At 38.9% G+C, this 14,321-nt stretch overlaps 3 protein-coding genes across 7 annotated transcripts in view; 2 read left to right on the top strand and 1 right to left on the bottom strand.

Moving 5' to 3' along the window:
* LOC143021487 (CD109 antigen-like) overlaps positions 1 to 14,321 on the bottom strand; it is a 689,873-nt gene that overhangs the window by 75,576 nt on the left and 599,976 nt on the right. The window lies entirely within an intron of this gene.
* LOC143021359 (uncharacterized) overlaps positions 1 to 14,321 on the top strand; it is a 31,584-nt gene that overhangs the window by 6,572 nt on the left and 10,691 nt on the right. The window contains exons 9-10 of the mRNA XM_076178795.1: positions 1,274 to 1,399; positions 13,417 to 13,432. Of these exons, the coding sequence (XP_076034910.1) occupies positions 1,274 to 1,399; positions 13,417 to 13,432 (142 nt within the window). The remainder of the gene's footprint in view (positions 1 to 1,273; positions 1,400 to 13,416; positions 13,433 to 14,321) is intronic.
* On the top strand, positions 1,243 to 13,382 carry LOC143021482 (sulfotransferase 1A1-like). Of its 2 annotated transcripts, none has more exons than XM_076179022.1 (8): positions 1,243 to 1,399; positions 10,264 to 10,451; positions 10,738 to 10,883; positions 11,156 to 11,366; positions 11,930 to 12,056; positions 12,354 to 12,520; positions 12,746 to 12,872; positions 13,160 to 13,382. In XM_076179022.1, the coding sequence occupies exons 2-8, from the start codon at positions 10,278 to 10,280 to the stop codon at positions 13,270 to 13,272; spliced, it is 1,065 nt and encodes a 354-aa protein (XP_076035137.1). In that variant the 5' UTR covers positions 1,243 to 1,399; positions 10,264 to 10,277; the 3' UTR covers positions 13,273 to 13,382. The 2 variants fall into 2 exon arrangements, with proteins under 2 accessions (XP_076035137.1, XP_076035136.1); XM_076179021.1 differs by lacking the exon at positions 1,243 to 1,399 and adding an exon at positions 3,680 to 3,824.

Genomic DNA, 14,321 nt, shown 5'->3' with positions numbered 1-14,321 from the left:
CAAATAAACGTGGAAACATTATTTATACAACACTCCTTTTCTCTCATATCAGAACTTTACAGTGCAGAGTTAGTTTGCATCAAGTGTGAGTGTGACCGCAAAACTGGTGAATTACATTTTCATCCACATAAAACAACAACAACAATAAACAACCAAAAACAACCATCAACAAACAACGAACAGCAACAAGTAAACAACAACTAACAACAACAAACGAAGAACAATAAATAAAAGCAACTTATAACAACAACAATAACAAAAACAAAAACAAACCACAAAAATACAGGTCTACAATAGGGAGAGCAGCCCTATTTGAAGTCTAATAATGGTGGTTTGAATGCTTAAAACCCCCTTTCTAAAAAGCATAAAAATCGTCATCAGATATGAAATTGCCAGTGGGAGAATAGTTCTAGAGCGTTCTAGTAGAAAAATTGTCGATTCCTGCTTCACAGAAAAAAAAAAAAAAATCTTTAGAATATAAATTTTTGAATGGTCTCCTAAAAGGGGAAGGATGCAGTCGCTGATTTTAGGGGAGGACTATGAACTTGAAAATAGCAAAAATTTAATCCCTCTGGAAGGGCGTTTGATGAAATATATAATCAAAATGAGTAAAGGCAGGAAAAATAAAAATGCCTATGGTCTGCAGGAAGAAAACTAACAATTCAAGGACCATATGAAATCATGAAAAAAAAGTGCGCCCTCATCTTATTGAAAATAAAACAGAAAATAATACAAATATTAATAGAATGCCCGACAAACGCGCGCGCGCGCACACACACACACACACACACAAACACACACACACACACACACGCACAAACACATACAGCTCGATGGTGTGTGAGTACCGCAGGCGACCACAAATTCAGCGATCCGAAATAGTCCCGCCCAGGGATGAAAATTTGAGTATAGCCGCACTGCGAGCTGACACTCCATTTTATTTATTTATTTATTTATTTATTTATCTATTTTTGTATAAGGTCATAGCATTATCCACAGATCGGGCCATATATGGTCTCTCATTTGGGAGGGCAATCACTGTCGATTACGAGTCCAACACGTGGTCAAAGACTGTGGTGTCTTACTCGTACATACACGCACGAAAACAGGCACAAATATATTATGTAATCTATATAATACGAGAATATATAATATATAATACATATATAACGTACGTGTGCATGTATGTCTTCCATTGTTCTCATGACACAAAAACAAGCACCATAACTTCAAAAACGTTAAATTTATCAGAACTTGGCAACTCATCCCCAAGCACGAGGGTGAATGTTCTCAGGCAAATAGTCCACAGACAACTCGACTCACATTGCCCAGCGGAGGGACTGAGAACCACAGGGAGACAGACTACGCCAATTCTACTCTCAAGTGGCTCTTTCAGAAGGTTCGTAACAGCTTTTGAATTCGCATGAGTCTGTACAAATTACATGTGGACTATTTGAAGTACGGGAATTTTGTAACGATTCACCCAAACGCAAACAGTGCTAGGGGATATACAGCTTGTAAGCTCAGCTGGGTGTTTGGTTAGTGCTGTGTATTTATAGGAACCTAAAGACTGTATATCCTAATAAAAAAGGAACCATAGTGACTGTTGTTGCTAACAGAACCAGTCCTATTATTTGCACTACTACTGAAAGTACTACTATTACTATTGTGAAAGTGGTTGTTTGAACAACTTTGTAGATCAAATTAACATAAAGCCTTGATTTATTTGAATAACTTACTTCACGAATACGGGATGAAAGTGTCGTTCTTACTACGTACTGAAGTTTACTTAGACCATAATTGTATGTTTTATAGAAAGTAATCTTAACCTATAGGATAAAGGAAAGATAAAAGATTGATAACCTGTCAATCACAGGCTCGAGCAGGAACGAATATGCGACCTCCCACCTCACTATAGCAAAATAAGAAGTCGTCAAAACATTCTTAGACATATGATAAGATCTTGAGAGTGACTGATCAACTGATATTATTGCCTTGGTGTAGGTTGACTTTTATTTTAATGAAGTGCGCAGCAGTAGATTACGTCCCCGAATCATGCAGTGCTACCGGTATATCTTATCAATGTGATATTACCCGATATAGAACTTTATACAGGTATATTTTATTACCCGATATACAACTTTATATTTGTAGACATGGAAAGACAATGAGAGTGTAACATGTGACTTTAGAACATTTCTTTTGTGAGTAGCACACCTATGGACTAGTTTAGATTCGTGTCAATCTATAAAGTTGGTGTTATGGACCATGGACTACCTTGGACAGACCGCCATCTGGCGCGGGATCGGTTTTTGTGGGATTAGAAAAGAAGTCTGTAGGAAAACGAAAGAGGGGGCCATTACCAATGAGCACTTTCAAGGGTGTTATGAACTCTTGGTTGGAATGTCCTCTAACCCTTTCCATACCATGACACCTTCGTACGCGTCAAGAGGATGCCTGCGTTGGCGTCTTGATTATATTTATTTTGTAGTTGTAGCTGAGTGACCCACATACTTTGTGAACTGGCATGATCATATTTTCTGTGGTTATTAATATTCAGAGTGAAAGAGATCGAACAATACAGCTGTAAATTTGTATTCTATAACGCAAGTTTTGTGATGCATCATCGAATCATCGTACATCAGGCAGCTGATGCTGCCCGCGAGAATTTGACTCGTTGACATTAGGTTAGTGACAGTGTCTGGTCTCTGGCTGCTCCCATTCCTGGCTGGTCTTCTCCTGTGATTGGAGGTCGCTGTCGTTCACTGTGGGCTGGTGTTTCCCTAAAGTTTAATGTAATTTCTGACCGGGTTGGGTGGATCATATTGAAAGCTGCGGGCTACAAATCTACTCCAACAGTTGGAGGAAAAATAGCCCAGTGTGATAACGCCTGAAGGCGGTGTGTTTCGGTTCCACTATGCAGAGGATGGGAGCCTTGTAGGACCAACATAAAGAAACTGAGATAGTTTCACATAAGGTACTTAAGTCACCTTAAGACATTAGTGATGGCACAATATCCTATAATAATAATATGATACGTAATCGGAATGAGTGAAGGTAGAAGGAAAATATGTATATAAAGAAAAAACCTAAGGTCTGCAAGAAGAAAACTCGAACGATTTAAGGATCATAAGTTCTCTCTCTCTCTCTTTCTAAAAAAAAAAAAAAAAGTCGAACTACATCCTCAAATACTTAACCATTGTTGGAACGACAATAGATGAGGGATTTATTGTCTCGAAACAAATAAGAATAATAAGAATAGCGAACAAGGAAAAAATAAAGTAGAATGGCTGACATTCACACACCTAGCTTCATGGTGTGTGAGTACCGCTAATTCAGTGATTCGAGTTAGTCCCGCACAGAAATGAAAATTTCAGCATAGCCGCAGTACGATCCTGCATTCCTTTTTTTTTGTGTGCGTGCACGCGAGTGTGTTTTTTTCTTGAATTATAACATTTACCAGTTACCCATAGATCGGGCCGTATTTGAGCCTTGAAGTCTCATGCGGGAGGGCAATCGTTGTCGATCACTAATCCAACACGTAATTCAAGACCGTGGTGAATCACATACACGAACATGCACGCACATATATGTAATCTGAATAACATGAGAATATATAACACATAGTGTGCGTATAAATGCATGTCTTCTATTGTTCTCCGATAAAAAGAACACACATGCACCTTTAGTTCAACAACGTCAATTTTACCAAAACATGGCAACTCATCCACGCGGGTGAATGCCCTCCCATTACCGAGGCGAGGGACTGAGAAGCACAGGGAGACAGACTACGCAATTCTACTCTCAAGTGGCTCCTTCAGAAGGTTCGTAGCAGCTTTTGAATTCGTGCGAGTGTGTAGCAATTACGTGTGGGCGATTTGAAGTACGGAATTTTGGTACAGATTCATCCAAACACAAATAGTGGTCAGTTGGGTGTTTGGTTAGCGCTGTGTGATTTACTGTACAGTATAAGATACAAGGAAACTAAGAACTGTATATCCTACTATGATATAAAAGGAACCATAGTGACTGTTGTTGCTAGCAGAACCAGTCGTACTATATGTAACGCTAATATTGTGAAAGTGGGCAGACAATTTTATAGACTAAATCAACATATATCCTTGATTTATTCTAATAACTTACATCACGAATACTGGATGAGTGTCGTTCATATTATGTACTGAATCTTACTCAGACCATTATTGTGTGTTTTACAAAAAGTAACCTTAAGTTATGGGATAAAAGAAAGATAAAAGAATGATAACCTGTCAATCACAGCCAGGAGCAAAAACGAATATGCTACATACCACCTCACTATAACAAAATAAGGAGTCACCAGTACATCCTTAGACATACGATAATAAGATCCCTATGAGGAAATGTACTATTACTTTATGGTGATGTGTACAGCAAAGGCACAAGAGGCGAACAGCCTTGAGAGTAAATGATGCAGCAGAACGGACAACTATTATGACTTTCAACTTGGCGAACGAGGACTCTTATTTTAATGAACTGCGCAGAAGTACTGTAGATTACGCCCTAATTCCGAATCATGCGGTGTCACCGGTATATATCAATGTAATATTACCTGATATAGAACTTTATACAGGTAGATATGGGAAGACGATGAAAAGGTAACGTGTAACTTTAGAAACTTTCTTATACGAGTAACAAAAACAATGGACTAGTTTAGACTTGTGTGAATCTTTAGGGTTGGTGTTTTGGACTATGGACTACCTTGGACAGATCACCATCTCGCGCGGGATTGATATTGTGGAAGGGGAAGAAAAGTCTGTGGGAAAATTACAAAGGATTACAAAGGCGGAGCATGCCGACAGGAGACCTTTTGATCCATATCTAGGTCGGATGCGAAAAAAAATAATAATAATAAAACAATAAATAAAAAATATAATAATGTAAATAACAAATAAAATACATAAATAAATGCACAGGTATAGTTAAATAATAAACAAACAGGTAAATAGTAAATAATAATAAATTGACATATAACTAATAATAAATGAAAATCAGACAGACAAATGATAACAAAACAAAAACAAATAATATAAGATAAATTATAATCATTACAGCATCTTACTTAGGTATTTATCTAACTGATTCTTAACGCTTCGAACTGAACTACATTGCACTACCTGTGCAGGAAGTTTATTCCATTCATTTACTACACGGTTGGCAAAGTTGTAGTGTATAAAAAGTGGCTATTGTCACAGAACACTTATAAAGGATCTTTTTTGGGACTCATATTGTGGTGTTTTGATCTGTTCGTGGTTAGTGTTTTTTCAATCTACTGATCGCTGACATTCGCCTATGGAGTGTCTTGTCTCTGGCTCCTCCCCTTCCTAGTTGGTCCTCTCCTGTGCTTAGAGGTCGCTGTCGTTCATTGCGGGTTGGTATCTCGCCATTGGTTGATTGTAGTATATGACCGAGTTGGTGTATGAGTGGTTGGTTCCTCTGCCATGCTGTGTTGTGATGTATCCTTGTGTTGCGGCTCGGGTAGACGGAGTCCATTCGTCCACATCAGATTTCCATATCTATGTTTTTTTCTTTTTCTTTTCCGTGGTTCGCGAGGTTGATACCCGCCTGGGCCTCAACCTTATAGGTGATCAGGAACAGTCCATACAAGAACGCAGCAGGGTCCATTAATTCGTAGTTTTACCAGTAGTTTCTTTTCTTACTTTGTTCACAATATGTTATATATACAGTAGGTCTACTTGTCTATCTTCATACATTGTATGGTCATTTTGTGTTGTCAGTGCATGATTCTTTATTTGTCTTTCACTGATTCATATATAAAAGTTCGTCTTATACTTTAATCATTGTTTATAATAGTCATATGTGTTGTGTACGACTTATGTTATTTCATATCTTGCCTGTTGGGGACTTAATTTTTGTTCATCAAACTAATCTAAATTCTACAAATAATTTTTATTGCTAGCACATCTATTTCTCTTTCGAGAAGATTTGATTATTTGACTAGATAGTGGCGACTGTAGCCAGGATTTGTAGATTTGTCTATTTTTTTCTAGTAAGTGATTGAAGCTAAGTTTTAGCGTCTGTATGGTAGGAACAGTAGGAAGAACAAATACAAGAAATAGAAAAACAAACGAAAAAAAAAGATTGTCTATTGTCAGGGAAAAGGCAATTCCCATAATGAAAAATATATATAAAATTTGCCAGGAAGAAATATTTGTTAAATTTAGAGACCTACGAGTTAAAATTAGGGCATTAGTAATAAATCAGTAAACATAACCAGAGTTGATGGATGCATGTTATTGTAAGGTAAAACTCTATCCGGTAGCATGCAACTGTTCCTTTAGGGTCTATATAGGGCGCCCTTATGGACCAGAGCCACATATAATTCTGTCTGTGTTAGGGGAAATATCTATTCATAGAGAAATGATGCTACTTTATTGTACAAAGATTGTCCCTCCGTTATGGTGTCCCCCAACTCTTAATTCTGCCCCGTACCGCTTCTCTAAATATATATTTCCATTTTCGCTAAACCCTGTGGTATGGGAGAAGGGATACTGCCTTTGAGTGTTCCCACTTGGGTTGTAAAAGGCGACTAAAACAGAATAGAGGATACGACTAAGCATCTTATTCTCTTTAGCCATAAAAGATATCTCCCTAAAAAAAAAAAAAAAAAAAAAAAAAAGTCAAGGCATAAGAGTGGGAGGAGTTTTCCAAACAAAATCCTAAGGTTTGTGTTTTTAATACGCGTGGGTGTAGTACAGATGTAAGTGAAGGGAAAGAGATAGGCAGTATGTTTGTGAGAAGTAGGATGGATGTTTTGGAATTGAGTGAAACGGAGAGGAAGAGGGAGGGAAGGTGTGGCTATGCTTGTAAGTAAAGTGATAAGTAAGCTTGTGGTGGATAGGAAGGAGGTTTCTTTAAGGTTAAAATGGATGAAGGTGAAATTGGGAAGGGAGATGTGGGTCTTTGTAAGTGGATATGGTCCTGGTAGTGAGTAGAGAAGAGTGGTTTAGGGAGAAATGTCAATGTAGTGATATTGGAAGATCTAAATACTTAAGTAGGAGATGAACTAATAGATGGAGTGGATGGGAAGTTTGGAGTGCCAGAAAAAAAAATAGTAGTAGAGAGTTGATAGTGGAGATGTGAGATGATGGTGGAAGAAAGGGTGGCTGATAAGGTTTTAATGGACTATATAGTGGTATCCAGGAGAAGAATAGGAAGATTTTTGGATGTGCATGTCCTTAAGAGAGAGACTGGGGGAATATAAAATAATTTTTGGTGGCATGTAAGCTGAGACTGGAGGATAGATGGAGATAGAGGAAAATGATAGAATGTAGTGAGGTGCTTAAATTAAACTACTCAAATGAGAAGAAAATAGAGAACGAGTACAAGAAGAAGTTGAGAGAAGAGTGGGAGGAAGTGAAGTATAGAATAGAGGTAGGGGTGGAGGAATGGAGATGTTTCAAGGAGGGAGTCACAAGGTATGCAAAGATGGTGTGTGGAATAAGAAGGGTAGGAGGGAATAAAAGGAAGGGTAGTGAGTGGTGGGATGATGAAGCAAAGAAAGTTGTAGAAAAGAAGAAACGAACAATCACGAACTGATTGCAAAATAGGACGAGAAAAACATAGTTACAAAGAAAAAATAAGAGAAGTAAAACAAATGATAAAGGAGGTGAAAAGAAGAGCAGCTGTAAAATGTGGGAAGAATATAACACAAAATGAAAATAATAAAAAGATGTTATGGAAGGATAATAAGAGAGGAAAGGGAGGCGAATCAAGTAGGGAAGAAAATGGAAAAGGTGCAGATGGAGAGATGATAATGGAATAGACGGCAGTAAGAGGAAGATGGGCAGAATTTCTTAAGGAGTTACTAAATGTGGATGAGGATAGGGAGGGAACGGTAGTTGCAGTGGGAGACACTAACAAAATTACAGTGATGGATGAGGAAAATGGGAGAGAAATAAGAAAATATGAGGTGAAAATAGTTATTATAATGATGAGATCAGGTAAGGCACCTGGGTTAGATGGGTGTCATGCGGACTGTCTGAAAAAGAAAATTACAGTAATGGTAGACTGGCTGGTGAGGTTGTTTAATTTTTGTATAAAAGTGGGTCGAGTGCCGAAGGACTGGAGGAGTGCCTGTATAGTTCCGCTTTACAAGGGAAAAGGTGGCAAATGTGAGTGTAGCAGTTTAAGAGGGATCAGTTTTTTTGTGTAGTTGGGAAGGTTTATGGGAGGGTTTTGATTGAGGGGATTACAAGAGGAACAGAATGAGTAATTGGTGAGGAACAGAATGGGTTTAGGGTTGCGTGGATCAAAAATTTGTGGTAAGACAGAGATGTGAGAAAACTTTAGCAAAGGGTTAGGTTGTTTTTTGAGCCTTTGTGGATTTGGAAAATGCTTATGACAAGGTACACAGGAAAGCGCTATGGGAAGTTTTGCAGATATATGGGATTGGAGGAAAGCTGTTAAGGGCAGTCAAGAGGTTTTTTTTCGCGAGTAGTAAAGCCTGTATTAGAATGGGAAATGGAGGGAGTGAATAGTCTGAGGTAAAGGCGGGACTTCCTCAGGGATGTATCATCTCACCATGGTTGCTCAATGTGTACATGGATGGGGTGGTATGGGAGACAAATGCAAGGGTAATGAACAAGGGATTGGAGAGGGTTAAAGAAAATGGAGAAATGTGGTAGATAAGCCAGTTGTTGTTTGCTGACGACACTGCGATTGTAGTAGGATCAGAGGAGTATGTTGAAGAAGTCAGTGACGGAGTTTGGGAAGGTGTGTGTGAGGAGAAATTTGGAGGTATGGAGGTAGATGTGGGTAAAAGTAACGTGATGAGATGTATAAGGGGAGTGGATGGCAGCAATTTGGAAATGAGTATTAAAGGAAAGAGGTTGCAGGAATTGGATAGTTTTAGATACTTAGGATCGAATGTACCGGAGAAGGGAGGAGTGAAGGTGGAGGTAGACTGTAGATTGAAACACGTAAGTGCTTGGGGGATTAAAAGTGTAATGAGAAATAAAAATTTGGAATGGATGCTAAGACAAGATTGTACAAAGGAGTGATTGTGCTGACAGCACTTCATGGGACAGTAATATGGAACATAAGACAGGAAGAGAGGAAGAGTTTAAATGTGTTTGAAATGAAATGTCTGGGAAGTATAATAGGTTGGATAGGGTGAAAAATGAGAAGAGGAGGAGGGTGGGGATGGAGAAGGAATTAAGAGAGAGAGTTGATGAAAGGGTATTGGGATGGTTTAAATACATGGAAAGAATGAGTAAAGATAGATTAGTAAAAGGAATGTGGAAGGTAGAGGTGGATAGGATGAACATGTGGGGGCGACCGAAGATGATATGGATGGATGGGATAAAACGGGTGTTGAGCAAGAATAAAATGTCCGTTGAGGAAGGAAAGAGAAGGCAGAATATAGGGGTGAATGGAGAATGGTTGTGTATTGATGATGCTCTGATGTATGGGAGGGAGTGGGTGAGTGTTGTGGGGTTAGGAGTGGTTATGTGTGAATAATATTTTCACGACGTCCAAAGATATTTCTGCCCGTCTTCAATACTTCTACATGAGAGGACGGAGGGGGAAGGGTTGCCTATTAAATGCAGCGACCATGCTGTGGATGTGCTGTGTCTTATTGCATTGCTTTTGACCAAGGGTAATGGGCGAGATGCAGGGATAACCCGTCATCAAGAAGTCAAGTTAAGAGGGAGGGAAGGAGGGGTGGTGAATGGGAGTGGAGTGGGTGAGGATGAAATAGGTGGGAGTGGAATTATGGCTATTGACTTTGGCTACCTCCCTTTAAAGGGGAAAAATTATATGGTATATGTATGTATCATTGATGTTTCGAGTTTCAATGACTGGAGTACTACATTGGCTCGGAAAGGTCCTCGGGTCCTCCCATAGATCTGCGTGAGAAACTCTGGAGTGTTCACTCTGTTGTATCAATGCGGAACAGTCTATAAATCCCAGGCTTATAGTGGTGGGATGGGAAGCAATTACCGGTTGTCAGCTCATCTTATGTTAAAATGTGGTGGGGATGCAGTTGACCGGGATTCTGAAACCGAGGCTGCATCTTCAGATGTAGGTGGGTGTGTAGTCGAGTTATGAAGATGAGCGCCAGGAATATGTTCTCTCTGATGTTTGTATCGAAAGACCATCGTTTTCAGGTATTCATCACCGGTAAGAATGAATTTCATGTAACTCTTGGCATTAAGTGTTAATAGTTTCTTCCATCATAACTCAAAGCCCTAATCATTTCAGTGCTGCAGAAAGACATGGCAACACAGTTGAAAAGTGGACACACGGCTGAGCCCCTCAGCGATGAGGACAGCGCAAGGATTCTGAAGGACTTCCCAGGTCAAGTTGATGGATTAGTTCGCGTGCAGCCCGGTGGATGGATTCTTCCTACACCGTACCTCGAAATGGCGGACAAAATATACGACTTTAAGGTGAATTCTTTCTGTAGGTTTCAGGATTGTCCTACAATATCTGATCCGGAGTAAGCTTGGCTCCCGTGCAGGTTATAGCTCATATACATTGCATTAAAATCTTCATTTCCGATAACTGGTTTTAGACCTGTATCAATAGATCATAGTAGTACACCACCCTTGCCTAAACACAGGGACACGAACTAACAAAGCGTAGAATATATATATATTTTTTCATATCGCCATTAGCTTAAAGTCTCGAACTCGGCTAATTATGTCGAAAATCCACCTGGTCTTTCATCGTCAGTTCCGTGAGAGTGACGTAGTGGTCATGACGCATCCAAAGTGTGGCACCACCTGGACCCAGGATCTCCTCTGGAACATGGTGCACAACCCCAACATTGACAATCCGGCAGCAGAGGAAGCTGTCAACGGAAGAAGTCCGTACCTTGAGTAAGTTTTAGTATCGTTAACTCCCTTCAATTCGATGACATATCGAAAGGATTTTTATTTTTTCATTATAATTTTTCTAAGACCAATATCAGTTAATTTCTTTGGGTCGCAGTCCATTCCATCATCTGCATGAATGATAGTTCTTATTCATTTACTGTTATGCTTCCATGCATACTTATTACCAAAACTGTTTTAGTTATTTAGTTAAAAAAACAAAAAACAAGCACAACGTTAACAATGAATTTATGATTGGTTTCGTAATAAACCCCCAGAGTGGATATACTTTTGATGGGTAAGATGAAAGAGATGATGTTGTCCGACACTAGCAACCCCATGCTCAAACAATTCGCCGAACTCTGTCCTGGTGCCAATCCCGCAGACGGAATAGGGATTCAAATGGCGGCTGCCACGCCAGGGATCCGCATTATCAAATCCCACCTGACATTCCCTCTTCTTCCCCCGGACCTTCTCGACACAACAAAGGTACTCTTAAGTACAATATAGATTTTTTTTTAAACAAATTAGCCGTTACCCTCAAAGCAAAGTGGTCTAACCTTGAAAGAAGAACTATCTTTAATTTTGTCTCTTTCACGCCTTCCCTCGTAAACCAAACACAAATTTACCTTTGCTCCTTTACCAGTATTGCTATATGTTCACCCCCTGCGTAGCTCTCTCAGAACAGGGAGTTGCCTTAGTCTATAGTTTCTTCTCCAACCCTGTCACATATGAGATCTTATAGTTTTATCCAAGTAACCATTCATTTTTTCTTGGTCTACCTCTTACTTCAGGCACGACAAATTTGTGCATCCACCAAGTATGTCAGCTTTCACACATTCTCTTAACTTAACCAGATCACCCCATTTTGGCCTTTAGTAAAGTCTTCCAGTCCCAGCTGTACCTAATCTCATTCATGAATTATATTGTTCCTTAAATTGTCATGTTTCGTAACTCCATAGAACTAAAGCTTCTAAAGTTATGACAAAAAAGTAAGTATCCCCATACATACGTACATGTGCACACATACTTTTCTTTTGATAACTGAACAGGTAGTGTACGTAATGCGCAACCCAAAGGACATGTGTATCTCCTACAACCATCACTGTCGCATGGCCAGATTCCACGACTTCCAAGGGAACATGGATCTGTTTGTTGACTATCTGACCAATGATGAATGTATGTTATAAAATCAAATCATTTCCTCAGGAATAATCTAACAAGTAATTTATAGATCACAGGCATTTTTTCTGTATAATAAAAAGAATTAGCTCCAGTGAAAGCAATATTCCTTAAAATACTTTTCACCTTTGTAACTTGGAGATAACCTAACTCAGCAAATTTGGGGGTATGTTTAGTAAACAATATTTTAGCTCAAACCAGGCGAGTTTAATTTACTCACTGTGTAGATACGTCTGTACTGAATAATTATGACTATTTTTTTTTCTCAGTTCATGATAATTCCCACTCTTTCAGTGTTTTATGGACCTTACTGGAATCATGTCAAGGAGGGTTGGAAACGTCGCGACCATCCAAGACTCTATGTCTTATTCTTTGAAAATCTAAAAGCTGATCCCGTAGCGGAGGTGAGAGAATTGGATAAATTCTTGGGCACCGATCTTACAGAGGAACAAATGACAAAGGTCTGTATCAACGTGGCACAAAGAAAGTGTCCAATAATGGTTCCCATTCTTTATAGCTTCAAAAGCTAGAAAATGTAGATACTTGTGTGCATACACACGTATACACCACAAATGAAAAATGATAAAAATAGATGGGTAGAGAGAAATGGATAAAAGGAAATAAATAAATGAACGAATAACTAAATCATTTAGAAATAACGTAAAGAGAATCTTCTTTGATTTCAGGTTATTGAACACACAAGTTTCGACAAGATGAAAGCGCGTGATGCGCACTTCCCTGTCACCGAGGAAATGAAGAAGAAAATACTGAACCAGGAGGTGGTTCAAAATGAAGGCGGCTTCTTCAGGAAAGGTCAGACATCGCCGCGTACCCAGTAAAGAACACAATATCATTACCGTAATTAATAAGGTGGTGCTACCTATGGAGACTGTTTTGCTAAAATCGAGGTAGTTTGGTTCGGCCGAGGTTCAGACTCTGGCCTGGATGGTGCCTTAAACGATCGAGATCCTCCTCAGTCTGAGATCGAATCTTGACTTAGTGAAATCGCCTAGTGCTTGGCACAACAGTCTTTAGACCACTAATTTTTCTTTATCGGTTGGTAGAGAAAATGTACATAATTTACTGTGGTGTCTTTCCAGGTCAAGTGGGAGACTTTAAAAACAAGTTAACTCCTGCGCAAGAGTCGAAAATCGACGCTTGGACGAAGATGAACACTGAAGGAATGGACATCGAATTCAAATACAGCATTTGAAAGATTGGGATGAATCGGGATCCTGCCATCAAGACATAAAGTTCAGACTGTCATTTAACTTTTGTAAACTGGGATCGGCTTGCATTCAGAAATAAACGTGAAAACATTAATTATCTATACAACGCTCTTTTTCTCTCACATCAGAACTTTACAGTGCAGAGTTAGTTTGTATCAGGTGTGAGTGTGAGCTCAAAACTAGTGAAACACTTTTTTATCCACATAAAACAACAATAATAAACAACCAACAACAACAATGAACAACAACAAACAACGAACAACAACAAACAACAATAAACAAAACAAACTTATAACAAAAACATCAACAACAGTAACACAGGACTGCAATAGGGAGAGAGCAAAGGAGAGCAGCCCTATTTGAAGTCTAATGATGGTGGTTTGACGAGTTAAAAGTATCTAAAAAAAAAAAAAAAAAAATCAGCATATGAAATTATCAGGGGGCATAATAGATACTGTAGTGTTTTGTAGCCAATACGTGGAGTGTCTCCTTAAAGACTCGTAACCGTCAAGTACAGGTCAAGACTATGGTCACCCCTTAGCACGACACGCGTTTGATTAATTCATATTCACATAAATATATACGAGTATATTCACTCCAACTTTATTTTTTAAATAAAATAAAAAATATTCCTCTATATCCTGTAACAAGGATATATATGTATTGTACAAAGATTATAAATCATTGTATACTAAAAAAAAAAAAAAAAAAAAGAATTTCGCCACCATTGTTGTACATAGCATCATCGATATTTTCAATAGAGATCAGTCATGGGATTGTTTTTAGATATCCTAGCTGGGAGATAGCTGTTCTTTAAGGAATGGTGCCAGCCGTTAGCACTGAGCATGGAAGTGTACATCCCAAGTGTGCGAAGGTTAAATACACCGCGGTGAACTTATGTTATGACAGGTAAATTCTGACGAGAACACCAGCCGTCGGCACTGAGCACGGAAGTGCTCATTCCAAATGTGTCCAAGTAAATCATACCACGGCAAACTCAATGGTGTGTTCTGACTCCCCTCTTTGAAAAAAA

The sequence above is a fragment of the Oratosquilla oratoria genome, chromosome 42 (genome assembly GCF_046742065.1).
Source record: "Oratosquilla oratoria isolate Oo_2021 chromosome 42, ASM4674206v1, whole genome shotgun sequence".
Lineage (NCBI taxonomy): Eukaryota > Metazoa > Arthropoda > Malacostraca > Stomatopoda > Squillidae > Oratosquilla > Oratosquilla oratoria.
This window is presented reverse-complemented; position numbering and strand designations above follow the sequence as displayed.